The sequence below is a fragment of the Patagioenas fasciata genome, chromosome 4, assembly GCF_037038585.1.
Source record: "Patagioenas fasciata isolate bPatFas1 chromosome 4, bPatFas1.hap1, whole genome shotgun sequence".
NCBI classification, from domain to species: Eukaryota; Metazoa; Chordata; class Aves; order Columbiformes; family Columbidae; genus Patagioenas; species Patagioenas fasciata.
The window spans coordinates 70,089,129-70,110,377 of NC_092523.1; the positions used below are offsets into that span (position 1 = coordinate 70,089,129).

Genomic DNA, 21,249 nt, shown 5'->3' on the forward strand with positions numbered 1-21,249 from the left:
GAACAATGACTAGTAACAGTATATAATATTCATCTACCGACATTCCCATCTTTTTGTTGGGGGCCTGTCTGTACAACTGTTAGAGATAAGATTTATATAGACTCCTGTATTCCATTACAGATGCAAGTCACCCACAATCTAAAAAGGTTGTAACTAAGGAAGTGTAGCAATTATTTCAAATTAACACACCCTGCCCCCCAGCAGGTCTTAGCAGTTCTGGCTCAGCGCCATAATCATGTGACTCAGTGCCTTCCACACAGAACTAGTGTTGTAGCCTCAGAGCAAAGGTAAACTTTACCCTTAATTGTCCGCACCCTTATTTCTAGATATGTTACTAGCTTTCTACATACCTGACCTCAAGCATATGGAGTTTCAAAGCATGTTTTCTTGACTGATTTTGAAACACACGAACATCAGAACAACTTACTTGACTGTAAAGAAAATCTGTACGAGTTCTAAAAGCATAAGTATTACCTGCAGGAAGCACTTTCTTTAACATTCTTGACATCTGCTGGATTGATTCCTTCAATGACAGGTGAGTCTGGGTTTGCAGATCCATTGCTGATATGATCACTGCTTTCATATCCAGATTCGGTCCTCTGAATCTGCCAGTTATCACCATGGATTTTTCTCTCTGTAAATCCTTTGCTTTTTTCAGCATTCCCTTTCCCCTCCGAATCCAGTGAACTTCGACTTCCTGTATCCTGTTTTGTTTCATCTTCATATATAGTCATTAAACCTTTCTGAATTTGGTTCTCTTTTGGCCAATGGTTAAAGCTTCGTTCCTTTTCATGCTTAGGTTTACTGTTCAGATTTGCCTTGTGCTTTGGGCTATGCTGCTTTTTCTCAGTCTCACTGAAAATACTGTCTACATTTAGTGTCTCTCGCATAGGTTTCCAACCTTTACTTCTGCCTCTGCTGCTGATGAGACTTCCTTTGTCCCTAGATTCTTGACTAGTGTCTGTATCATAGCCAGTGACACCATCAGTCCGGGTCCTGATCATTGGTTTCTCCCCAGCAGGAAAAGCTTCTGTTTTATTTGATCCAAGCACCTGTACAGAAAGCTTTGCTTGGTGAGGTGCATTGTCAGGTTTACAGGAGCCTCTGCCCTGGCTGCTGTATATGCGCTGATCAGCACATTGTCTAAGTCCATTTCCAACTGGAGGAGACCCCGATTTAACATTGGAACGATCATCCCCAATCAGATCTTATAAAAAGGAAAAGAAAACAACACCATTAAAGGGCTCATTAATATTTAACTGATATCATTACAGTACATATTTTTCTTATACTGTCTCAACAAATTTGGTATGTATTTCAGAATACTGAAAATGAGGAAACTCCAATCTTACAGTCTGTTCTCTTAAAAGGAGCTACTATTGATGCTAGAAGCTACTTAACCCATTGATTATTTGGTCACATTTTTAAAACGTACCTCTTTGTCTCCCAGACTCTTTTCTTGGTCCTTTGTCTGCATCTTTTCGTAGAGATGAGAAGTTTTTCATATCAGCAGCTTTCTGAGCACACTCTCTGGAAAGGTCCTTTAGCCTGTCCTTTTGATCACCATAACCCAACTTAGCTGCAAAATTAGTTTTTGTCAAAGATCATCACTAAAACATTATTCACAAACACAGAAATATATTTATGTACCACAACATTTAAAAATTGGTACTACTTAAAAAAGACTAATGAATTACATAACACAGATTAAGAAAATGAGAGATATGTAGTATAGATATGAGCATAGAGGTATCTCCAAGGAGTCTACTAAATGGAGCTTATGAGAGTAACCTTAGTATTATGTTAAGCATATCTTACAATCACCTCAATAAAATTGAATGCTCAAGCCATTTTCAAAGCAGGCACTACTTACATAATTTTTTTAAAATTATACTGAAAAACTGAATTTAAATTTAATCTTGTCTAAATGTGAAAGATTGCTTTTAACAAAACAGTGGAGTCATTGCTTATGAAAACAAATCTATTTCTGAAGAGGTAAATAGTGAACATTTTTGAGTCATCACTCCATCAAAAAAAAAAGTTATCAAGCTGAGCATTCTCAGTTTTAAACAGTCTAGGAATTCTACAATAACGACAGAGGAGAAACAGATCCCAAGAGAAGGCAGCACCTCTCTGCCTGAGAAGTACTGGAAGCTTGGAGCAAAGGCACTGACAAGTAATTGAGAAGTCACTGCCTCATATGACTAAAAGCTTGACTTGCTTGAAAGCCCAATGTACAAATAGAATGGATTTTTAAACAGGTAAGACAAATTTTTTACTATTCTTTCCAAACATAAGATGAAGTCTATTAATATATAGGACTACAAATAATGCTGCATGTCACAATACCATTGGGTAACAGCATTCCTCGAACAGCCAATGATACAGAGAGCCACATCATGCGCTCCAAAAGGTGAAACAAACTTCAAGTTTCTAACGTGCCTTTTAACCAATAATACGATTGGAAGGCAGGATGATGTTTGAGAAATGGATGAAGGCCTCAAGAGCTAATTTCATACAGGAATAACAAGGAGTAATAAGTTTTGCATTTACAGTGCTCCAGAAAATTTAACATTCTATGGTAGATAGTACTTAAATGTTAGTTGTCATTCAAAGATTCAATCAAATCAATGATGGAATTCTTGCTTTAGAAATAGTTGTAGTCCAGAGGTTAGCACACACCTGAAATGCTGCCAACTTAAATATTTCATAGTGAAACGTGTTTGGGGTTTATTTTGGGGGGTGTAAAGTACATACCTGGACCTCTACCACCACTAGCTTGAATATGGCTTCTACTGAATGCTGAATTATCTGGCTGAAGTTTTTTATTACTCCTTTGATTAGTGGGGTCTCCAATTCCATTCTCTTTCATGTGGTCTGATTTAGGAGCAGAATGTTTTTCAGATCCTATCAAATAACATATCTATCTTTAGAAGGAAAAGGCTTCCTAATTTAAATCTAAATTAAAAAATAGAAAACTTTAATTGCAGATTAAAAAAAAAACAAACACAGAAGGAAAAAACCCCACCACATTTCAATATGCTAAGCAATAAGGTTCTGTAACATTTTATATATTGCTGTATTTACAATGGCAGACTGTAGTGGAATAGGGTCTTCAATTCTTTCTTCCCTGAAGCAGTTTATGTCCTATTGCTGCTCATTATGTGAAGAGGAACAAGTCAAATACAATTGGCCTTTTATTCAATTTACTTGCATGTTATGTTTAACATTAAAAAACAAACTAGAACAAAACCAAGACAGCAGTACAGACTAGAGAACCAAAAGACAGGATTTTTACATATTGAGGCCTATGCTATTAAAATCTCTGAGAAAATAAGTTTCCTGCAGCTCCTGATTTTCCTAAAGTTCTGAATTGGTGCTCTGTGTGTGTCTATATAAACAAATACAAATACATACTCTCTGAATACAAGTCTGTATTGTATGATGATTTACTAAGGTATCTTTTTATAGCATTTTTAAAGATATTTTAAATGTATCAATTCATACATAAGAACATCCACATATACAAATATACTACAATTGCCTTCTGAAATTCTGAAGTTACATGCAGTTTTGATCAATCTACAAGAGAAAAATATTTTTTCCCCATTATCCATGAGTCTCAATTTGTATTCCCATATCAAACACAAAACACAGCTCTAATATTGAATATATAGACTAATCTTTTTTCTTTTGAGACCCTTTATATAATTATTGATAAAAGTATTTAAGAACAAAGCAGGTATTCTATTACCTTCTCCTTTATAATCCCTATTTCAGAAATAGAGTTGATACTGTAATTAAAAAAAAAGTTTTGATTACCCAAGTCTTCCCCATTTCCTCCTGCTGCTTTGCATTGAGACCAGTGAATAATCTGCTTTGGAGCATCTTCTGGAGATACAGCTGTGCCATCCGGGTTAGCATAAAATAGCAACAACGGCTGAAAGTGACATCGAATGCACTTGGAGACCACATCTTTCCATTTTGTTCCAATCTAAGAAAATAACAAAAAAAAAGGCTGCTTTAGCAACACCATTGAATCCCATTATGGAAATAATTTATTAAGTGACAGACACCAAATGCCTAATTCCAAAGGTACATTAAGATTCAATATTTTGGCATAAGTTATGTAAACTCTGGCAAAAAGCTAGAACTAGTATTACATGGGCTAACAATCAGAACATCAACACTATATATACAGCAACCAGTAATTAAGTCTTCTCTTTCTTCATTAAAAGAAGCACAAATTCAACAGTAGACAAGTACATTAACACTCCGAAACATTTGGAAGGCCAAACTGAAAAATAGTGAAGTCAATTCTAAAATTCATTTGTGAAAACTGATCTACAAAACCAAAGGCTCATTAAAGACATTTGTTTGACTTGTTTCTATTTTAATGTCAGAAGAATGCAGTCTAGAAAAGTAACGAGTACTAAATTGGGTGGCAGTAAAAACAATATTTACCTCTTTTACATTAGCATCATCAAACAGCACCCATTTGCAACTCTTGGTGTGAAAGGCAAAGGCACAGTAATGTCGGCTCGTATAGCAAATCATTCCCACAAGAAAAAGTTCACTGTTTTTGGCATTTTCATCTGTAACCCTATAGAACAGCTGTAAAAATAATTTCATACTTTAAAAACATGGGTAAAACACCTGAATTTCCAGACCTACTACTGGCATTTCACCAAGACAATTTGTATTAAATACCCTGTTTTGTTGTAAATTTTTTTGTGTGTATAAATAATGATTTTTTTGCACTTATTAATGTTTACTTTTGCAGAGTTGAAGGGGTAAAACAATAATGTTCAGGAATAATTCCACAAATTTCAAAGTGAACAAGATATTCCTAGATATTCAACTAGGAATTCGCCTACACTCATCTTTGTACTTAGGGACAAGACCAACACTTCTGATGAGACTTCTTCCTCTCACAGAAACTATATCAATATTACATTATAAAGAATGGTAAAAGTAGACAAACTTTGTGCATTTTTAAAATACATATGTGTATATATATATTTGCATATATTTACATATACATAAAATACAAGTTAAATTAAATTCTAGAACAAGCAAATAGTAAGTTTTAGGTCAGATACCCCAGGAAGATAAAGTTGTGTTGCCAGATTCCGCATAACCTCTTCTGTAAGATCAGAGTGTTCTGAATCCCAGACTAAACCGATTGTGACAATCTCAGGACAATTCATAAGAACACGACGAATTTTTATTTTTTGACCACAGTTACTCTATGAAAAAAAAAAAAGTGATAGGAAAGAAAACAAAAAAATGTGTAAAAAATTGAAGTTCAAATTTGAGTTACTAGTAACTCACAGGAAATAGTGCAATAAAACAACTCTGCAACCTCTTCTAATTCTCATGATGTTTGTTTCTCACGATTTAAGGATAAAATTCTTCATCATAAAAACACTATGATGAAGACTACAGCTAAACTTCTACATCCAATCACCACCTTAAAACAGAAGTCTCTGAAAACATGGAAGTTGCCATGACAATTTCTCTTTTGTTTCCCCTTCATTTCATCATTTAAGCTTAGGTCTATATGTTCTGTGTACTTCTCTATGGTTCCTAAATTAACAGTACTGACATAGGACCACTTAAAGAAGAGAGGAATTAAGTAGAACAAGCTAAAAGAGACTACTTTTATCAACAGAAGCACAAAATTACTCCAATAGAAGACAGTGTTGTCAAGCTGTCAATGTATATGAACTAAAGCAGCTTCACTCAGAAGATACCTGTTCCAACCAATCAAAAAAACCTAGCTGTATGTTGAATGTGGAGTGAAGAATACAACACGGACCTAATATCTTGACTTTCTAAACAGGCCACTTGCACCTACAATACTGAGTTATCTTTAACTAGAGCAAAAAAAGAGATAAATTTAAGGGCTTTTCTACCCTAAGCTGGACTGCACTTAAATGGTCACAGGTAATCCTGCTTTTAGGGAAATACTTCAGCATGATTTAATACCCTAAAAAGTTCTCCCTTGTATCTTCAAGTAATGCAACATCTTTTGTACTTACAGGACAATTTCTATAGTCATCAGTAGTATTTGCTGCCTGCAGCAACTCTGCAAACATTTCTGGCTTGAGACGTTCATGCCTCTCCATCATCCTTTCTACTTCATTACTGTAAAAAATCAATGGAAATCACTGTGGATCTCTCTTCTTAAGAGTTAACACATTTCAGTCAACTCTCAACTCTATCTTATGACTAAAAATAAAAGGTATGGAGGTAAAACAGTAGCAATACGTACTGTACAGTAGCAATACATTTTGTCAAGCTCTCTCTACATCTTGCTTTTGCCTTTGCAATCCAAATGTTACTTTTGGACAGAATCTCAAAAGCACATTTTAAAAAAGGAATACACATTCATCTTTAACATTTACAGCATTTCTCTGACATGCTTTGATTATTACTGGAAGGGTATCTCATTTTTCTGTATATACAAGAACAAAATCTCTTACCACAGGGCTGTGGTAGAAATATAACGCACAAATTCTGTAAAAGGCAATGGGTCTGATGATGCTCCACAACTGCGACAAACACACTACAAAAATAGAAACACTTTTGTTTTTATTTACTCAGGACACTGGAAACAAATTATCTGTTAAAGCAATCAAATAAAGGTCTGACCTGTTCATACAGTGTCATAGCAAACTTCTGATGAGAAATACAGGACTTTGAAGTGCACATATCTGTTTCACTGTTTGGCACAAGGTGAAAATGTATCCTCTCAAGGATATTTTCCTAAACAGAAATAATAATGTAAATATAAACAGAACTGATGAAGTAGGGAGCAAATGCAAGATTACTCCATTCCACATTACCAGACACTTACTCCATGTTTCCCTAACCTAGCATAAAAAAGGTCAGTAATATTACTCGTATCTCACCCGTGAGCCTGGAGCTACCAAAACAACAGGTCAGCTTGTCATCCACAAAACTAACATAATTCTACTCAGCTATCACAAAGAATACTTACAAAGCATTCTGCTGCATCATCCATGAATCCAAGCTGGAAACGCTGTTCATCTTTAAAACTTTCTGCCAGGGCATGTCTCATATTATCTGATGGGAGTGCTTTTTCTCGACTGTGTTGAAATTGTGAAAATATTGCCTAGGATGAAATAGATTGCTTAGCTTCATTAGCCACTTGACTGGACACTGTGGTTCTACACAAATACATCAATTCCTATGCAGCATGCCTAAACAGCAAATACATTAAAATATTTATAAATCCATGCAACTTTAGAAATTACTGCTTTCTCTTAAAGTTAGTTAGGTTCTGTGTTCTGTTACTCCTTCCATTATAAAATGTTATGCTACCAAGCTGAACTAGAAAAACAACATATAAGTATATAAAAATGCAAGTGACTGGCTTTAGCTCCCAAAAGCTACACAGCCCTAGTCTGTAGTTATGCAGCCTTTTTTATTTGGCCACTGGAATAGCAGTTCATGCACAAGTATCTGATTTTTACAGAGAGTGTGTATTTCTTAGGGCATAATCTAATACTACTTGGGTTAGTTTGACACCCATCATTCATTAAATAACATACACATTTACCTTACTACTTCAGACAGGAGTGTATCTTTATTAAAAGAATGGATACCCAAAAAACTCCCCTAAATCAGATCTTTGTTGAACCAGTGCACAAAATACAAGAGAACAGGTCAATATCTGCAGTTCCAGAACATGAAAATAAATTGCACTTGTTTTTTTTCTTCATTTCCTAGAAGAGAGAGTTGGCTACTACTTTCCTTTTTTTGGCAGATACGTATGTAAGTGACCTCATCATTTAGCAAGTAAGGGAGGTTGATTTTTAAAGAACTGGAAGTTCCAAAAATTTACCTTTAAAGCACAAAATATGCACGCATCTCCCTGGCACACATGTCCAGTTAAACCTCTCAAACTTCGTCGAAATATGTCAAGTTGCCATAATACCTATAAAAATAAAGTTTCACAGAAATTATATTAGTTCTGAAGGTTCCATGTTTAACACAGCAACATATAGTAGATTTTCTTTAAAAAAAAAAAAAATCACATAATACAAACAACTTGAGCACCAACATTGCTACAAGAATGAAGGTCCTTTTCCATTCATTTGGCAAACTGTGGAAGTGGAAGGTTCTCGGTCACCACTCACAAAATTTAGATCTCCATTTTAAACTTTTTGAACCAATGGCAAACAATGAAGTTTTGTAAAAGGATCTGAAATACTCTTAAGGAAACAAGCAGCAAGCTAAACTGTGTACAGAGGTTGAAGTAGTCTTCTTATGGCTTTACATAAGAGGAAAGCAGCTATAGATTTACTTCATTTCTCTTTCTCCCTCCCTCCACCTTTGTACTTTCTTTGAAAAAAATAAATAAATAAGATGGAAAAATGGAAACTGAATTGCTAGGTAAAGCCCAATCATAATTTCAAGTTAAGTCTATACTACATTCTTATGGTCTCTTACTAAAATGATTGCTGTTACAGTTGTTTTTCCACAAATAATCTTGGTGCTTAATCAGACATAAGTTTCTACCGTTTATTTGTGTAACTACTCTATATAAAGTAATGTCAGCTTGGCAACACTACACTGCTTACAGTATCTAATGTCTTATGGGTACACAATCAGTGTAGCAGTTCAGAAAGCTGCCCATTATTTAAAAAAATAAAATAAAAGGACTCCTCAAGATGCATAGTAACACAACGGTTGCAAATCCACGGAAAAGAAAAATCCTAGCTTTAAACATACAAGCTAAAATGAATTAGGATGCACTTGTAAATGAGTATCAGAATTTCAGTTCTGAAGGTTGAACAAAGGGGAAAAGAACACATTTCTCTTTGTGAAACGTCAGTCACCAATCATCAGCCACCATTTGATAAACAACAGAAACAACAGTAGGTTGTGAAGTAGTAGGATTGTCTAAAGCTATAAGTAAAAATGACTTAGGGTTTAATTTTAGGGCACCCTAGGGGAAAATAGAAAAACTGCAAGATAATATAGGTCATGCTGTTCCCTTTGAATGTAAATCAGCAAACTCATTCTACTAAATCTGTTGTACATTTTTACATACTTAGAAACCATATACATGCACACCATATAAATATATTTCTCATATTTTTGATGTTTAAAACCATATCACTTTTAAGACAGAGTTTTTTTAGGAAGTCTGTGCACCTCTTAAAGCCCTTTGCCACGTTGGCAAGTAATTCTGTACAATTTGAAAACAATGAGGTCGAAAATCTAGGCATTACTACTATATATTGTTGTGCTCTTTTGCACAGCCTAGAAATTTGTTGTTGTTCTTAAGATTCAAAAAGACTATAGTATAAACTAAGCTGTGCCTGGCATTCTGACTTGCAGACAACTTGGAAACGCTAGGACTGCCCTGTCACAGAATTCAGCAGTCCCCATACTCTCTGTTGTAAGTAAGTTTGTAAAAGCTCAATTATTTATCACACTAATGTTGCTGAGAGATCTAAAGAGCTACTTGAGAGATCTAAAGAGCCAACATTTTTTCAATTACAGTTCACGTAAAAACAGAACAGTGGGCAGGTAAACACATGCAAGAAGTTGGTTTGTAATACTTATAAATAGTAAAAATAAATCTAAGTAATATTTCTTTGATATCAAGTATATCTCCTACTTTAATCCCACAAATCTTTCCTAAGATTAGAATCGAAGCTTCCAACTTTATGTGCCATATGTCCCAATATCACAGACTCACATGCTAATTCTGACAACGTGGCATTTTAATAAAAATAGTATCCTATTCAAAACAAATAGTAGTACTGTTTGCACCACACTAAAAACTAAATTTTAACAAGCAATAAAAATGTTGTTTGACAGAAACATTAGTTTTAAAATTCAAGCAGTAACTTTGAAAGTTATGAGCCACAAGTTTCCAAATATGAAAGTGTTCCTGTTATTCTTAATGCATGCAAACAAAATGGCATCCTGTCATTTTTCTCAAAATTAAAAATTTAATACTCACAATCTATTCCTTAAAATAAAATGCCAAGTAAAATTACTTCCACATACTTGTCTGTTTTTCTACGACTGCCACTTTTTTTTTTTTCCAGGAAAGTCCTGCTATTCTGTCTTACTTGGAATCATTAAGAAGTTTAACTGAGAACAGATTTTAACACCGTTGAAAAGTGAGCTGTATTTTTCTCTAGAATTCACACACTGCAATACAAATGGTAAAAACAGCATTGCCAAGAGAACACTTTCCTTACTATGACCATCTAAGCTGCTACAGGACCAGAACTGTTTCATAAATAAAGCTTTTTTCTCACCTGAACAGCACTATTAAGAAAGCAGCTGTTTTGACCCGGTTCATTTAATAAGCCTTTTGTAGGGGCCAGGGACAGTATGCTTCCAGGCTGATAAACTTTTCCAAGGTTACCCCCAGGTCTTCTTAAGAATTTCACCCATGCCATTATTTTTTAGACCTTATACTTGTAATATTTACACTTAAATATTTAAGGATGTGATGGGTGCAAGGCAAAGAAGAAGGTTCTAAGAGAACTGCTCCAAAGTCACAGCATTCCATTCAACTCTATGCAATAGTAACCATTCATGGGTTTAAGTCCATTTTCCATGAGCAGCTGTCAGCGATCTATCAGGATCAGGCTGTCAGATAAAAGACAGCTATAAAAGATTTTAACTCAGACTTTTTTTTGAGTGTCCAGTTAAGGTTAAAATGTGTTAAAAGTTATTAGAATAAAAGTTCTTCTTAAGCAAGTTGCACAGTAACTGATTTCTTCTTCCGGTGATATCAATAAAGTATCACTATAAATCATCAGTGGTATTAAACTGCAAGGTCATGTGTATCACAAAAAACGGAAAGTTCTTGACAGGCATTATACTCCCGCTCTCTCATTTCATTCCATCTTCTTTTTACTTCTAACTGTGAGCCATGAAATATATTCCAGTTTAGAAGAGTCCATGTTTATTTCATTCTCTTTCCAGTGAATCTGAAATAGGAAAAACAAAACAAAACACATAAAATATAAAAGTAGAGTTTTCCAAAATGTTAAAGACCTTCTAAATCAGAAAAGAGATTATGGCTAAAACAATCTCTTCATCTAAAGGCAGATGCAATAACCAGTGAAAAGAAAAACAATCACCACCCAGAAGTTGTTCTTAATGCAGAAAAATTGTCATAATCAATTATCTAACTTCTTATACACCTCTAAAGACCACGATAAAATTACTGTAAACTGCTAACAATATGCAACAGTTTGCAAAAAGATCATATAATTTGTTACTTTACCTTTGAGTCTCCTAGTCTGACAAAAAGATTACTAAGAAATAAACATTTTTATTCAATACTTGAAAACCTAAGATTATTTCAATTTAAATATCCCAGCAACTCACGTGAACTGGTAAGTATTTCTATATCTTAAGATTACTAAGATGTTATAGATGGATTCTCAACTAGTACTCCACAGAGTAAGAACATCCTGGTAGCTGTCTTAAACCAGTGCCTGTCTCAATAACAGATTCCATAATTTTCAAAATCAAACAGTAAGAGTTGTTTCTCTAATTACTGAAGGTATATTTATAGCTCATCATCCAAAACATCACCACAGGAACATGTAAAACTCACGCAATGATCATCTCAAAACAATGGGTTATTCAATCAGTCTGGCTTTACTACAACATCTACAAACATCTGAAGCAACAGCACAGAACAGAATAAACTGAAATAAATGAAAGCAATTAAGGCTGCATATTTGGGAAACACACACACACACACAAAAAAGGTGAAATTTGGGCATCACATTACAATGATATTCACCTTAGATTTTACTAGCACATGAGATATTAAAGACATATCAGTATACTTCAAAATTTGCAGCCTTCTCACTACAGTTTTTTGCACTCTGCAAGCCTTTCAAGATTGGTGAGCAGGACTGAAAAACAAAAATAAATGTTGCAGTTGGAACGATGTATAAATTGGAAGATAACTTTCCCCAGCTCAGAACAATCAACAACGCATTCACATCTCCCAGTTCTACAGTTCTTAAGAATTGTACAGCTGAGACAGCACAGAAACAAATCACGTGACTTTCAAAAATACCTGCAGGACGTCTTGCACCCCTAAATCCAACCCCCTTTATTTAAAGGAACCATTGGTACTTGTTTGTGTTATTACCAAAAAAAAAAAAAAAAAAATCAGTACCTGGTACCTGAAACATAACCAAAAGTCTCTTTTGCCCCATGTATAATCTAATATTTTTGTTTGTTTAGTTTGTTTTGCTTGATGTTACTGTATCTCACCCATAAGTAATTTGATTTAATAACACTGGAAATAGTAAGTGCGATTTGTAACAGCACTGAGCCGAGTCTGAAATCTAAATGGAAATTGACCTTGACAGAATATCATGTGATAGTTCTGTTTTCTTTATGTCCACTTCAATAAACTGAAAAAGGTAAAAAAGAGAAAAAGATGTAGCAGGTAACCAGAAAAGCATATCAGTTTAAGATCTTATTAGAACCTTAAACTAATTAAAAGGAGCATCAACTTCAAATTTTATTTCCACATACAAGTTGAAGTGCTCCACAGCATAACAGCTATTCTGCTACAAAGGACCAAACCCTAAGTAAACAAGCTCAGAGGTGAACATAAGAATAAAACAAAGATTAACAAAGAAAAAGATTAAAGATTATCTGAAGTCAAGTGTGGAGAAATGATAACAGATCTGTACAGAGCAATTAAAGGAAATAAATTATTTTTAACCAATGTTTTCATTGCAAAGTTTCAGTGCAGTACATAAGTAGAAAATAATGAGTCACTGCAGTAAAGATTAATAAAGAGGAATCAAGGAAAAAATCTAAGTTGTATAGCTATTCATAATCAGATAGATATATATGAACACATATATTAAAAATACAAGTACATCTATATATTCAAGAAGCCATTACCACATATCAAAAGCGCTAATATGAAGAACCATTTGGCCCAAAGTCTCCTGCTATAACAGGGAACCATAACTTTTAATTCCTAAAAATAAAAACTATGATTTAAAACATATTTTTAAAAAATAATCTTACATTCAAGTCTTTCAACCATCAAGTACTTTCTCCTGATTTCTGATTTAATATTCCTATATCCATGCTGACAAACTAACCTAATACACTTTTGTCACAAGAAAACTTGCTCCTTGACGTACCAGAGAAGCTTCTTGAACATGCATTTTCCTGGCAATACAGAATTCTTAATTTGACTTTATATAATTTCCCATATGGAGAAGTACATATGGTTTTCTCCACTCTCCTGCTGCTGAACACAAAACTGAATTTAAGATGAACAATTTTTTGCAATCAACAATATCAAACTGTTTACATTGAAGAGGGAAAGGGGATGGGGGGAGGGAAGAGAGAACTACTGTGGAAGATGCTGACAAGGATGTATACATTTTTCTGGATTTAGACCATCCCTGTAAAGTATACTCCACTGCTGAGAAGCCTACCTTCATTGTGCATTGTTCCCTAAAACAGAGAAGTGATGCTATTAATCAGTCTTGGTTCCTCCCACAATGTTTTGTTAAGCTTTTAGATGACTGGGACTCAGGCCACTGACTCCCTTAAGTTAAATAGTATATAGGACTGTAATTAGGAACTGAAGACTGTTCTTACATGTATGTGGTAAGCCAGTGTTGCTAAGAGCACTGTAGCATAAGCCACTGAGATTTACCAGTTCTTTTAAAGTTCTTGGTTTGCAAAGTTGTGGGTGACTGACGGTAAATTGTAAGCCCTTGAACCATACAGACTCTTCAGTAGATGCAATCTTTCAGCAAAACAGTTACTTCACATAGCATTACTGACATGCTACATAAGATGTTTAGCAGTTTAGAGTCAAATAAATATTATTGTCCTTCAGACTAAAGGAATCAATTTTGGATGACTGTTCTCAGCCAAAGACACTAAACTCTCAAAACCAGTATATATTTATCTACTTAAATTCTACCTTGCCTAGTTTCAGTCAGTTTTTCAGTAACCAATGATCTCATCCAACACCTGGCTACCCTTAGTTGTGCAGCTGTACAGGGTAAAATATATGCCTGTCACAAATTTCTGGCACTTGTCTTTATTGCCTCCAGAAGATCAAACACACTAATCAGCAAAAATGCATGTTATCACCTGTTATATAGGCATACCCTAGCACGTAACTGCGAGTTGCGTAGTCTTTCAATATACAAAGCAGTATCACTAAGTTAGCTTAGAAATCAGTGCAGTTACTATTAATATTTTACCTAAACAAACCACATTCTAGAAGCACATTTGGGTTTAAGCATCTTAGAAAATCAGTTGATATAAAACTGATGAGATAAACAGTTGGTTCTGTGAATACTGGAACGGACAATGCCTGGCTTCTGACAGATTTCTGTCTCATGGCTGAGTTCTCACAGTCTTCTCCCTAGTTGGGGCATATGCTGACTCTGCTCCTTACACTTTCTTACAAGGTCTCTCTCTTGAAGCCAGTTGCCTATTCTCATGCACACAGTAAGTACATCATCATCTTCAAGACTTCTATCAAACTTTGTGGAAACCTGTCATAGGATTCAAATTTGTTGATTCTGTGTGTCTGAAATTGGGCTTAAAAATCATTATTTATATCTTCTCAGCTTCATTTAGCAAGTTCTCTCAGTTGTTACATAGATGACTAATGACAAATCTTTCTCCTGCCGAATGCTAAGATTACTTTTAAACAACACAGCTTTTTGGTTCCTCTGGCCATTCACACCTCTGTGCTGAGCCTGGCAACCCACCCAACGGTCTGACAACTAGTGTAAATCGATTTCTAAACTGATAACTCTGGAATTTAAATACAAGACAACAAAAATTTAGAAGAAAGAGTGATTAAATGTATTGCGAGGAAATGAACTGATGATGGGAAGCCACTAGAGTTTTTTGCAGCAAGACAACATTATTAGGACTGTAATCACTTTCTTCTCCTCAACAGAATGAAATTCGTTAAATATTCAAGCACTGCAACTGTGAAAATTTGCACAGCTCGAAATCTTGTCATTTAAAATTGCCAATTTTTGCCAACAAAATAAAAATCTGATTTGTACTGTGAGAAAATTGGAGGTTGCAATGATTTTGCCCCACATTTGGGGGAAAAAAAAAAAAGCCAACAGTGAAGTTGCTTTAAAATGTGAAAAAGACTGAAATTTCAAATGAATAAACTCTTATACGCATCTCAATGGGGCTGACTTGGAATTTTTTTTTGGACAAATCCTATCCCCTTCCACCTTTACCATTGTGTTGAACATACATGTCAACAGATCTCATTTGCTGTACAATACACTTAATGCTTTTAGTAGTCAGCATCTATATCTTTGAAAAGGATACTATTCACTTCAAAAGCTCTCAAATCAATCTCTTTATGATTCTCACTATTTGAAACATCAGATGGATAAAAAAAACCCCACTTTATTAATAGCACTTACTTGCAACACACAAAACATGAAACAAGAACAATACTAAAGTACAAAACCAAAAACGTCACATTTCCAGCAGTGACCATTTGCCCTGATTTTGCAGGCCATCTGCAAGTATACCAGCCAGTGGTATTTGGCCTGACACATTCTTTTTGCGTTCAGTCACTGACCGAAGAAGTCCTCAAGAGACAAAAGTGGTGTACGATGGTTATCTGTTCTAGAAATTCTTCCAATCAATCTCTGAAGATTTTGAAACCAGCGTTTTTCTGTTTTAAAGACCTCTATTGTCTCTTCTGCAGTCCTTATCCATTTAGTTGTCACTCATATGCCCAACCACTGCTCCTGTACATCATCATTCTTTGTATCCTTCCAAGATGGGAAAACCAGAAATGTAGATGCTATCCCAGATGGCTTTTGTAAAAGTATACAGTTTTTTCTTTAAGCTGTTCCAATAAAAACTTCCCGGTTTGCATCAAAACCAAAACAACGGGTTCACGGTTCAGCATCTCTGGACTGTTACAACCAGGAACCAACTTTCGAAATAGCTACAATGGGAACTCTGAGTAAAGATCTTGAAGAATACAAATTCCCAACCCATGACACAGGCCAGCACTTACAGTGAATCATCGCGCACATAAAGTCTTAGACTAATGAATTTTGATGGACAAGGAGGATAGAAGCAGCAGGAAAGAAAAGGCAGCAAAAAGTTTCAGCTATAAAAAGTTTGGGACACAAATGCTCTAAAGGAGCAAGCTACCTTGCAGTTTTGTCATATGAGTATTTTTTCCTACTGATTTAAAATATCAGTAGAGATAAGTACAAGACCTGTCAAGAAGATCTGAAACCAATCCGAACGCAATGAAATCTCAGGAATACAATTCCTGATTTTCCTTACTGACAAACAAAACTACAGACAATAAGATTTTGTTTTCCCCATCTTGCAGCTCCTTTAGTTATTGTTTTGTTCAAAGATTACCATGTACTCTTTCCTGAAGACAGAAGGTATCTTTACTATCATAATCCTCAAAGTTGCTTTTTTATCCTGGATTAACTGCCTGTCCAAACTGTAACCTCGCCTTTCAGTTTTCCGTGTTGATGACTGATAATTTACAGAAGCGTAAAACACCGACTTTTGTTCCTTCCAAAAGAGCTTTCCGATTTCTTATGTTACCAGGAAAAAACATGTAACTGAGTCAGAAGGAACAGTCATATGAACTTCATCTCTAAACCCACCCATATTTTGTAGGCTTGACAAAGAATGTTCTGAATCCTTAAACTTCATCTATTTATTCACAAGCAAATCCCTACAAAGCTAGCTACTTCACTCAGTCCACACATCTAAAACTCTGATACACTTCATTTCCCTGTTACAGCTTCAATACATCATCATTTAACCTGGCCCTAACAAACTCAAACTTGTTTGCTAGAACAATGAGGACATTTTTGAAGAACTCTTTGAATGGGTTTCATTCCTATCAGGATGTTCCTCAAGTGATTAAACTCTTTTACTGTATCAAGAGACATTAACCAAGGAAAAAAGACAAAGTGTTGCTACTGAGATCTTGGAAAGCAATATAACTGAAACACATGATAATGCTAATACCCTGACCCTGAAGTCCCATGGGTCTCACACCCAAACAATTCTGTCAGTAGTACACCACGCCCACTGTATGACTGAAAAAAGATTCTGCACTATCAAGTTTTGATAGGAAAGTCAAGTACATACTTTAGGTGTTTTTATTGTCAACATTCCACTGGTCAAGGATAGTAACTTTTTATACAAGTAATTTGATATTTTTTAAAAAACCACACCTTACTTTGCAACAATTTGTTACGGGAGGAAAGGGTTCCATATCATTTGATTATGCTAATTTCAGATTATTCAGATTACAACATAAACTCTCGCTGCTTTTATACCTAAAATCCCCCTTTCCTTCTACAAGAACAGAACAGTTAAAAATAAAGTTAAGGTGATTTCCATTGCCTAAAGAGGGAAAAGGATACTGTATCATCAATCAGACACAATACTATCCACATGATTAAGTTTTTGCGGCTAAAATAATCCTAGTAGTTTCAAAGTTAATCAAGAGGGGATTTTTTTTGCATGTGCAAAATAAGCATTAAGTAGAGATATATAAAACCCACACTTATTTTGGGAAAGGAAAAATACATGTGGAGAGAACAAGTCATATTTCCTCTGAAAAGCTGATTTTAAAATATTTGCATTGAAAATCCAAGTAAGGGATAAACTTAAACCTGGATGAGATGCTAAGCAGGCAATTTGCATACATCTACCTACCTGCCTCTGAAATGTCCGAATACAGCAAATAACACAGCCTCCAAACACTGTAACCTGATTAAATTTCAAACAGCTCCGTGCTACCTGTACTGGCATTTCCTGTTCTAAACAGTCTTTGAAAACACTCCTGAAAAACTCGCTAATGGGTATGTGACTACCGCGTTAAACATTAACTTTACATTCTGGCTCTTACAAAGCCAACGTACGAGTTTGCAGCGTCTCGACAGGAAAACCGTGTCAGCGGCAGCCTGCCCCTCCGCACACCACTCACCGGGACGGGGCAGCGCTCCCCGCGAGCTGTTGTTGACCGTCACCCACGCCGTCCTCAGGAGGGATTAAACCCCGGCGCCGCCCACCGCGGCAGCGCATCCGCGCCGGGCCCCTCCATGGCTGGGCGCGCTCCCCGGGCAGGGGCCGCTGGCGCCCCGGGCGGGCGGTGGCGCGGGGCAGCCGCTCACCGGCGCGACGCGACGCCGTGAGGAGGCGACGGTTACGGCCCCAACGGCCGAATGCGCGGCGGCCGCCCCTCGGCGGGACGGGACCCCCGGGCGCCGCCAGACGCGGCGGCACCAGGTGAACGGTCTGCGGGGTCCTGACGCCGCCGGTGGATCCCGGCCACCTCGCCCCGTCCCGCAGCTGAGCGGAGGCGGACCCCGCTCCCCCTGCCCCAGCTCAGGACCGCACTTGCCTTCGCCCCGCCGTCCCGAGGCCGCTGCCTCGGCTCCCGCCCCGCCGCGGACACGACCCTGCCCGACCCCCGCCGGCGTCCCCGCTCACCTCCCGTCCCCAGCGGCTCCCGCGCGCAGCTCCTCTCTCGCCCCCTCCCGGCGGCGACTCCGGGCGCGACCCCGCCCTCACAGCAACTTTTGCTCTCGCCCCTCCTCTCCCTGAGTCTCGCGCTCCGGGGCGGTGCGAGCGCGGGCACGTGTGTGTGTGTGCGCGCGCGGACCAGTCCCGGCTGGGAGGCGGGGGAGGCCTGTCGCGCGCGCTCCTCGTTCCCCCTCCCACCCATCGGCCGCGCGCCTGCGCAATGGAACAGTAAAATGGCCGGGGCGGGGAGCTGCGGGGGTGCGCCCGGCTGTAGCCCGGATGCCAGGAAGAGGGAGGGGGCACTGAGAGAGGGCAGCCGGGGGAGGAGAAGCGCTGGGAGGCGATTGGAAGGGCTGGGCCAATCACAGTGCCGCCTACCGCCCTGCCTGAAGAAAGGCCGGTAGGTGGGCGCGTTCCGGTCGGTCAGCAGGCGGCTGGGGCTGCTCATGCGCAGTGAGTGCCTTGGCGCCTTGCCCGTTCTCTCCGCCCTCGCCCCGGCTTTGGCGGCGCTCTTAGTGGCTGGGTGGTGGCTCGAGGCTTTCGCGGTGCCGCGCGCCGCTGCTCGCGCGAAGTCACGAGTGGGGTGGCGGGCGGGCAGCGCGCGCGTGTGTCCGGGTTCCTGCGCAGCCGTTGCTGCCCGTGCGCGCGTGGCGGGCGGTTGACGGACGGCCGCGCGCCCGCGCTCGAGGGCCGCGGAGCGTTATCGGCCCTTAAACGGTGGGACGGGGTCGTGGGCAGGTAAGGGGCTGCCGCAACCTGTTGCCTTCCCGTTCTGACGCTGACTGAGGGTGCGGCTGTCCCAGGTGTAAAAGCCGCTGTGGCTGCACACCAGGTAACTGGGAGCAGCTCTGGGAGTTGTCCAGCTACAGCCCAGGAAGCCTCTGTTGGGGTTGTTCCAAACCACTGGGTTCTGGAGTTAATGACCCGTTAAAATGAACGAGGCAGTGGTTGTTTTTCCAGCAATTGTTTTCCACTGCTCATTTCAGGATGTGTGTCTACGCACATTGGCTTTACTTAAGATGCCTGTGAAAACAGCCCAGGCGTGCGGATGCTGATGGCATCAGGGTAGCTTTTAAGCCAAGCCCTAGACAAGTGTACATACATCTCAAAACTACTTTGCATTTGAGTTCTGTATTGCCCAGAAAGATCCTATATTGTATATCAACTGCTTGTCGTTATCCCAGAGTCGTGTTCCCTATGATCTTTATCTGGTCTATTATTTTGGGGAGGGAGGGGTTTTCCTTTTGTTATTTGCAGAAGGAATTATATGTTGATGAATACTTAAATTCCTAGTTGCTCAAGTACCTTCTGTGTTTCACTATTATTATCATCTTCCTGGATGAACGTGTAGATTTCATTAACACGTTTCATTTCTAGATTACTGATGTTATTTTAAGTATTACCACACCCAACATGAGTCCTTAGCGTACGCATGGTACCAAACACAACTTTTTACATTTTCCTTCTCCCAGTTGCCTTTTTTTATGGTCCTTCAGGTTTGGAAAATTGCTTATGTGTATGAAAACATGTTCACTTTTCCAGTAGCATCTTATGCAATAGTAAATAATTTCCATATAAAGTTCGCTTCCCACATCTCCGTTAGGTCATCCAGATTGCAGTCTCATTTCGATCCACAACTTGCTGTGTGGGACACAAAGTGCTACATCAAATCGGTTCACTGTCCTATGTAAACTCTTTTGTTGTTCCTGTATCCGTTTTCATTAAAAAAAAAAAAAAAAAAAAGTAATACATTTGGATCAGATTATTTATGGTAGTGTTTCTTCCATTATATTGCCAGTGTGAGAAGCCGACATACTAAGGCAATTTTTTTCAGTTACACTCATCAACATTTTTCATGAAGTGCCCAACTTTTTACTTCAAAAAACCTCAAAAATTATTTTAGGGTAATTTCATTAAATTTTCCAGGCTTTTGTTATATGTGGCCAAACATTCCAGCGATTTGGATAGTCATATTCACAGATTGGAGTCACTTCATACAGGATTTGTATGAAGTGTTTTTTCTTGAGACTTTCAGGTGTTATGGCCAATCATTGATACGGATTTTTTAACAGACACCATACTTGTTTGCCTCTTATTTTCTGAGAAGTTTCCTAGATTTTGTGATTTTTTTAAGAGAATTGAATATCTGGCTGCATTGTCATAAGATTCATATAGTATATTGGCACAGTTAACGTGTTCTTGATTTGGTGGGGTTTTTTTGTGCGTGTAGTTCTTTTTTAGCTGTTCTTTGATAGGTAATCTTTCTAGTTGTCACTAGAAATTTTAAGATAAAAACATGCTAAAAGTGTGTTAACATTACCATAAAAAATGCAGTTCTTTGGTAGTTCATCTGGATATTGTATATTTATTTAAAATGTTCTGCTTAACATTTTGGTTAGTATCAGTGTAGTCCTTGATTCCTGCATTACTTCTTTGCAAACGTAGTCAAGCAAAGGCATCTGTGAATGCCAAAGTAGGATTATGACCTCATTCTGATTATGACCTCGTTTTGATATTTTTGCTTTTCCGTGTACTCTGCTATCTTGTTTGCCTCTGCCCTTTCTTCAGCACAAATTTGTTTTTCATTTCTAATATTTTAGAAGTCCCTTAGGATTTATACTGCTTTCTTCTGTTCCTTTTTTCTCAGGCTAAGCATAGTCTGTGAGCTTTAAT

General features: G+C 37.8%; 1 protein-coding gene across 3 annotated transcripts in view; it reads right to left on the reverse strand.

The window, feature by feature from the left end:
• The window catches only part of USP53 (ubiquitin specific peptidase 53), a 33,018-nt gene extending 14,270 nt beyond the window's left edge, over window positions 1-18,748 (reverse strand). Inside the window, exons 1-14 of one of the 3 annotated variants that reach the window (XM_071808103.1) lie at window positions 18,544-18,748; window positions 11,819-11,933; window positions 10,311-10,991; window positions 7,874-7,966; window positions 7,007-7,141; window positions 6,658-6,771; window positions 6,489-6,571; window positions 6,045-6,150; window positions 5,103-5,249; window positions 4,465-4,614; window positions 3,823-3,994; window positions 2,758-2,907; window positions 1,436-1,579; window positions 475-1,207 (exon numbers count right to left, since the gene is read on the reverse strand). In XM_071808103.1, coding sequence (XP_071664204.1) covers window positions 475-1,207; window positions 1,436-1,579; window positions 2,758-2,907; window positions 3,823-3,994; window positions 4,465-4,614; window positions 5,103-5,249; window positions 6,045-6,150; window positions 6,489-6,571; window positions 6,658-6,771; window positions 7,007-7,141; window positions 7,874-7,966; window positions 10,311-10,454 — 2,171 coding nt within the window. In that variant the 5' untranslated portion in view covers window positions 10,455-10,991; window positions 11,819-11,933; window positions 18,544-18,748. Of the gene's footprint in view, window positions 1-474; window positions 1,208-1,435; window positions 1,580-2,757; window positions 2,908-3,822; window positions 3,995-4,464; window positions 4,615-5,102; window positions 5,250-6,044; window positions 6,151-6,488; window positions 6,572-6,657; window positions 6,772-7,006; window positions 7,142-7,873; window positions 7,967-10,310; window positions 10,992-11,818; window positions 11,934-18,037; window positions 18,139-18,543 lie in introns of those variants that run through there. The other 2 variants (XM_065836186.2, XM_065836188.2) reach the window with 2 other exon arrangements.
• Window positions 18,749-21,249: the final 2,501 nt, after the last annotated feature.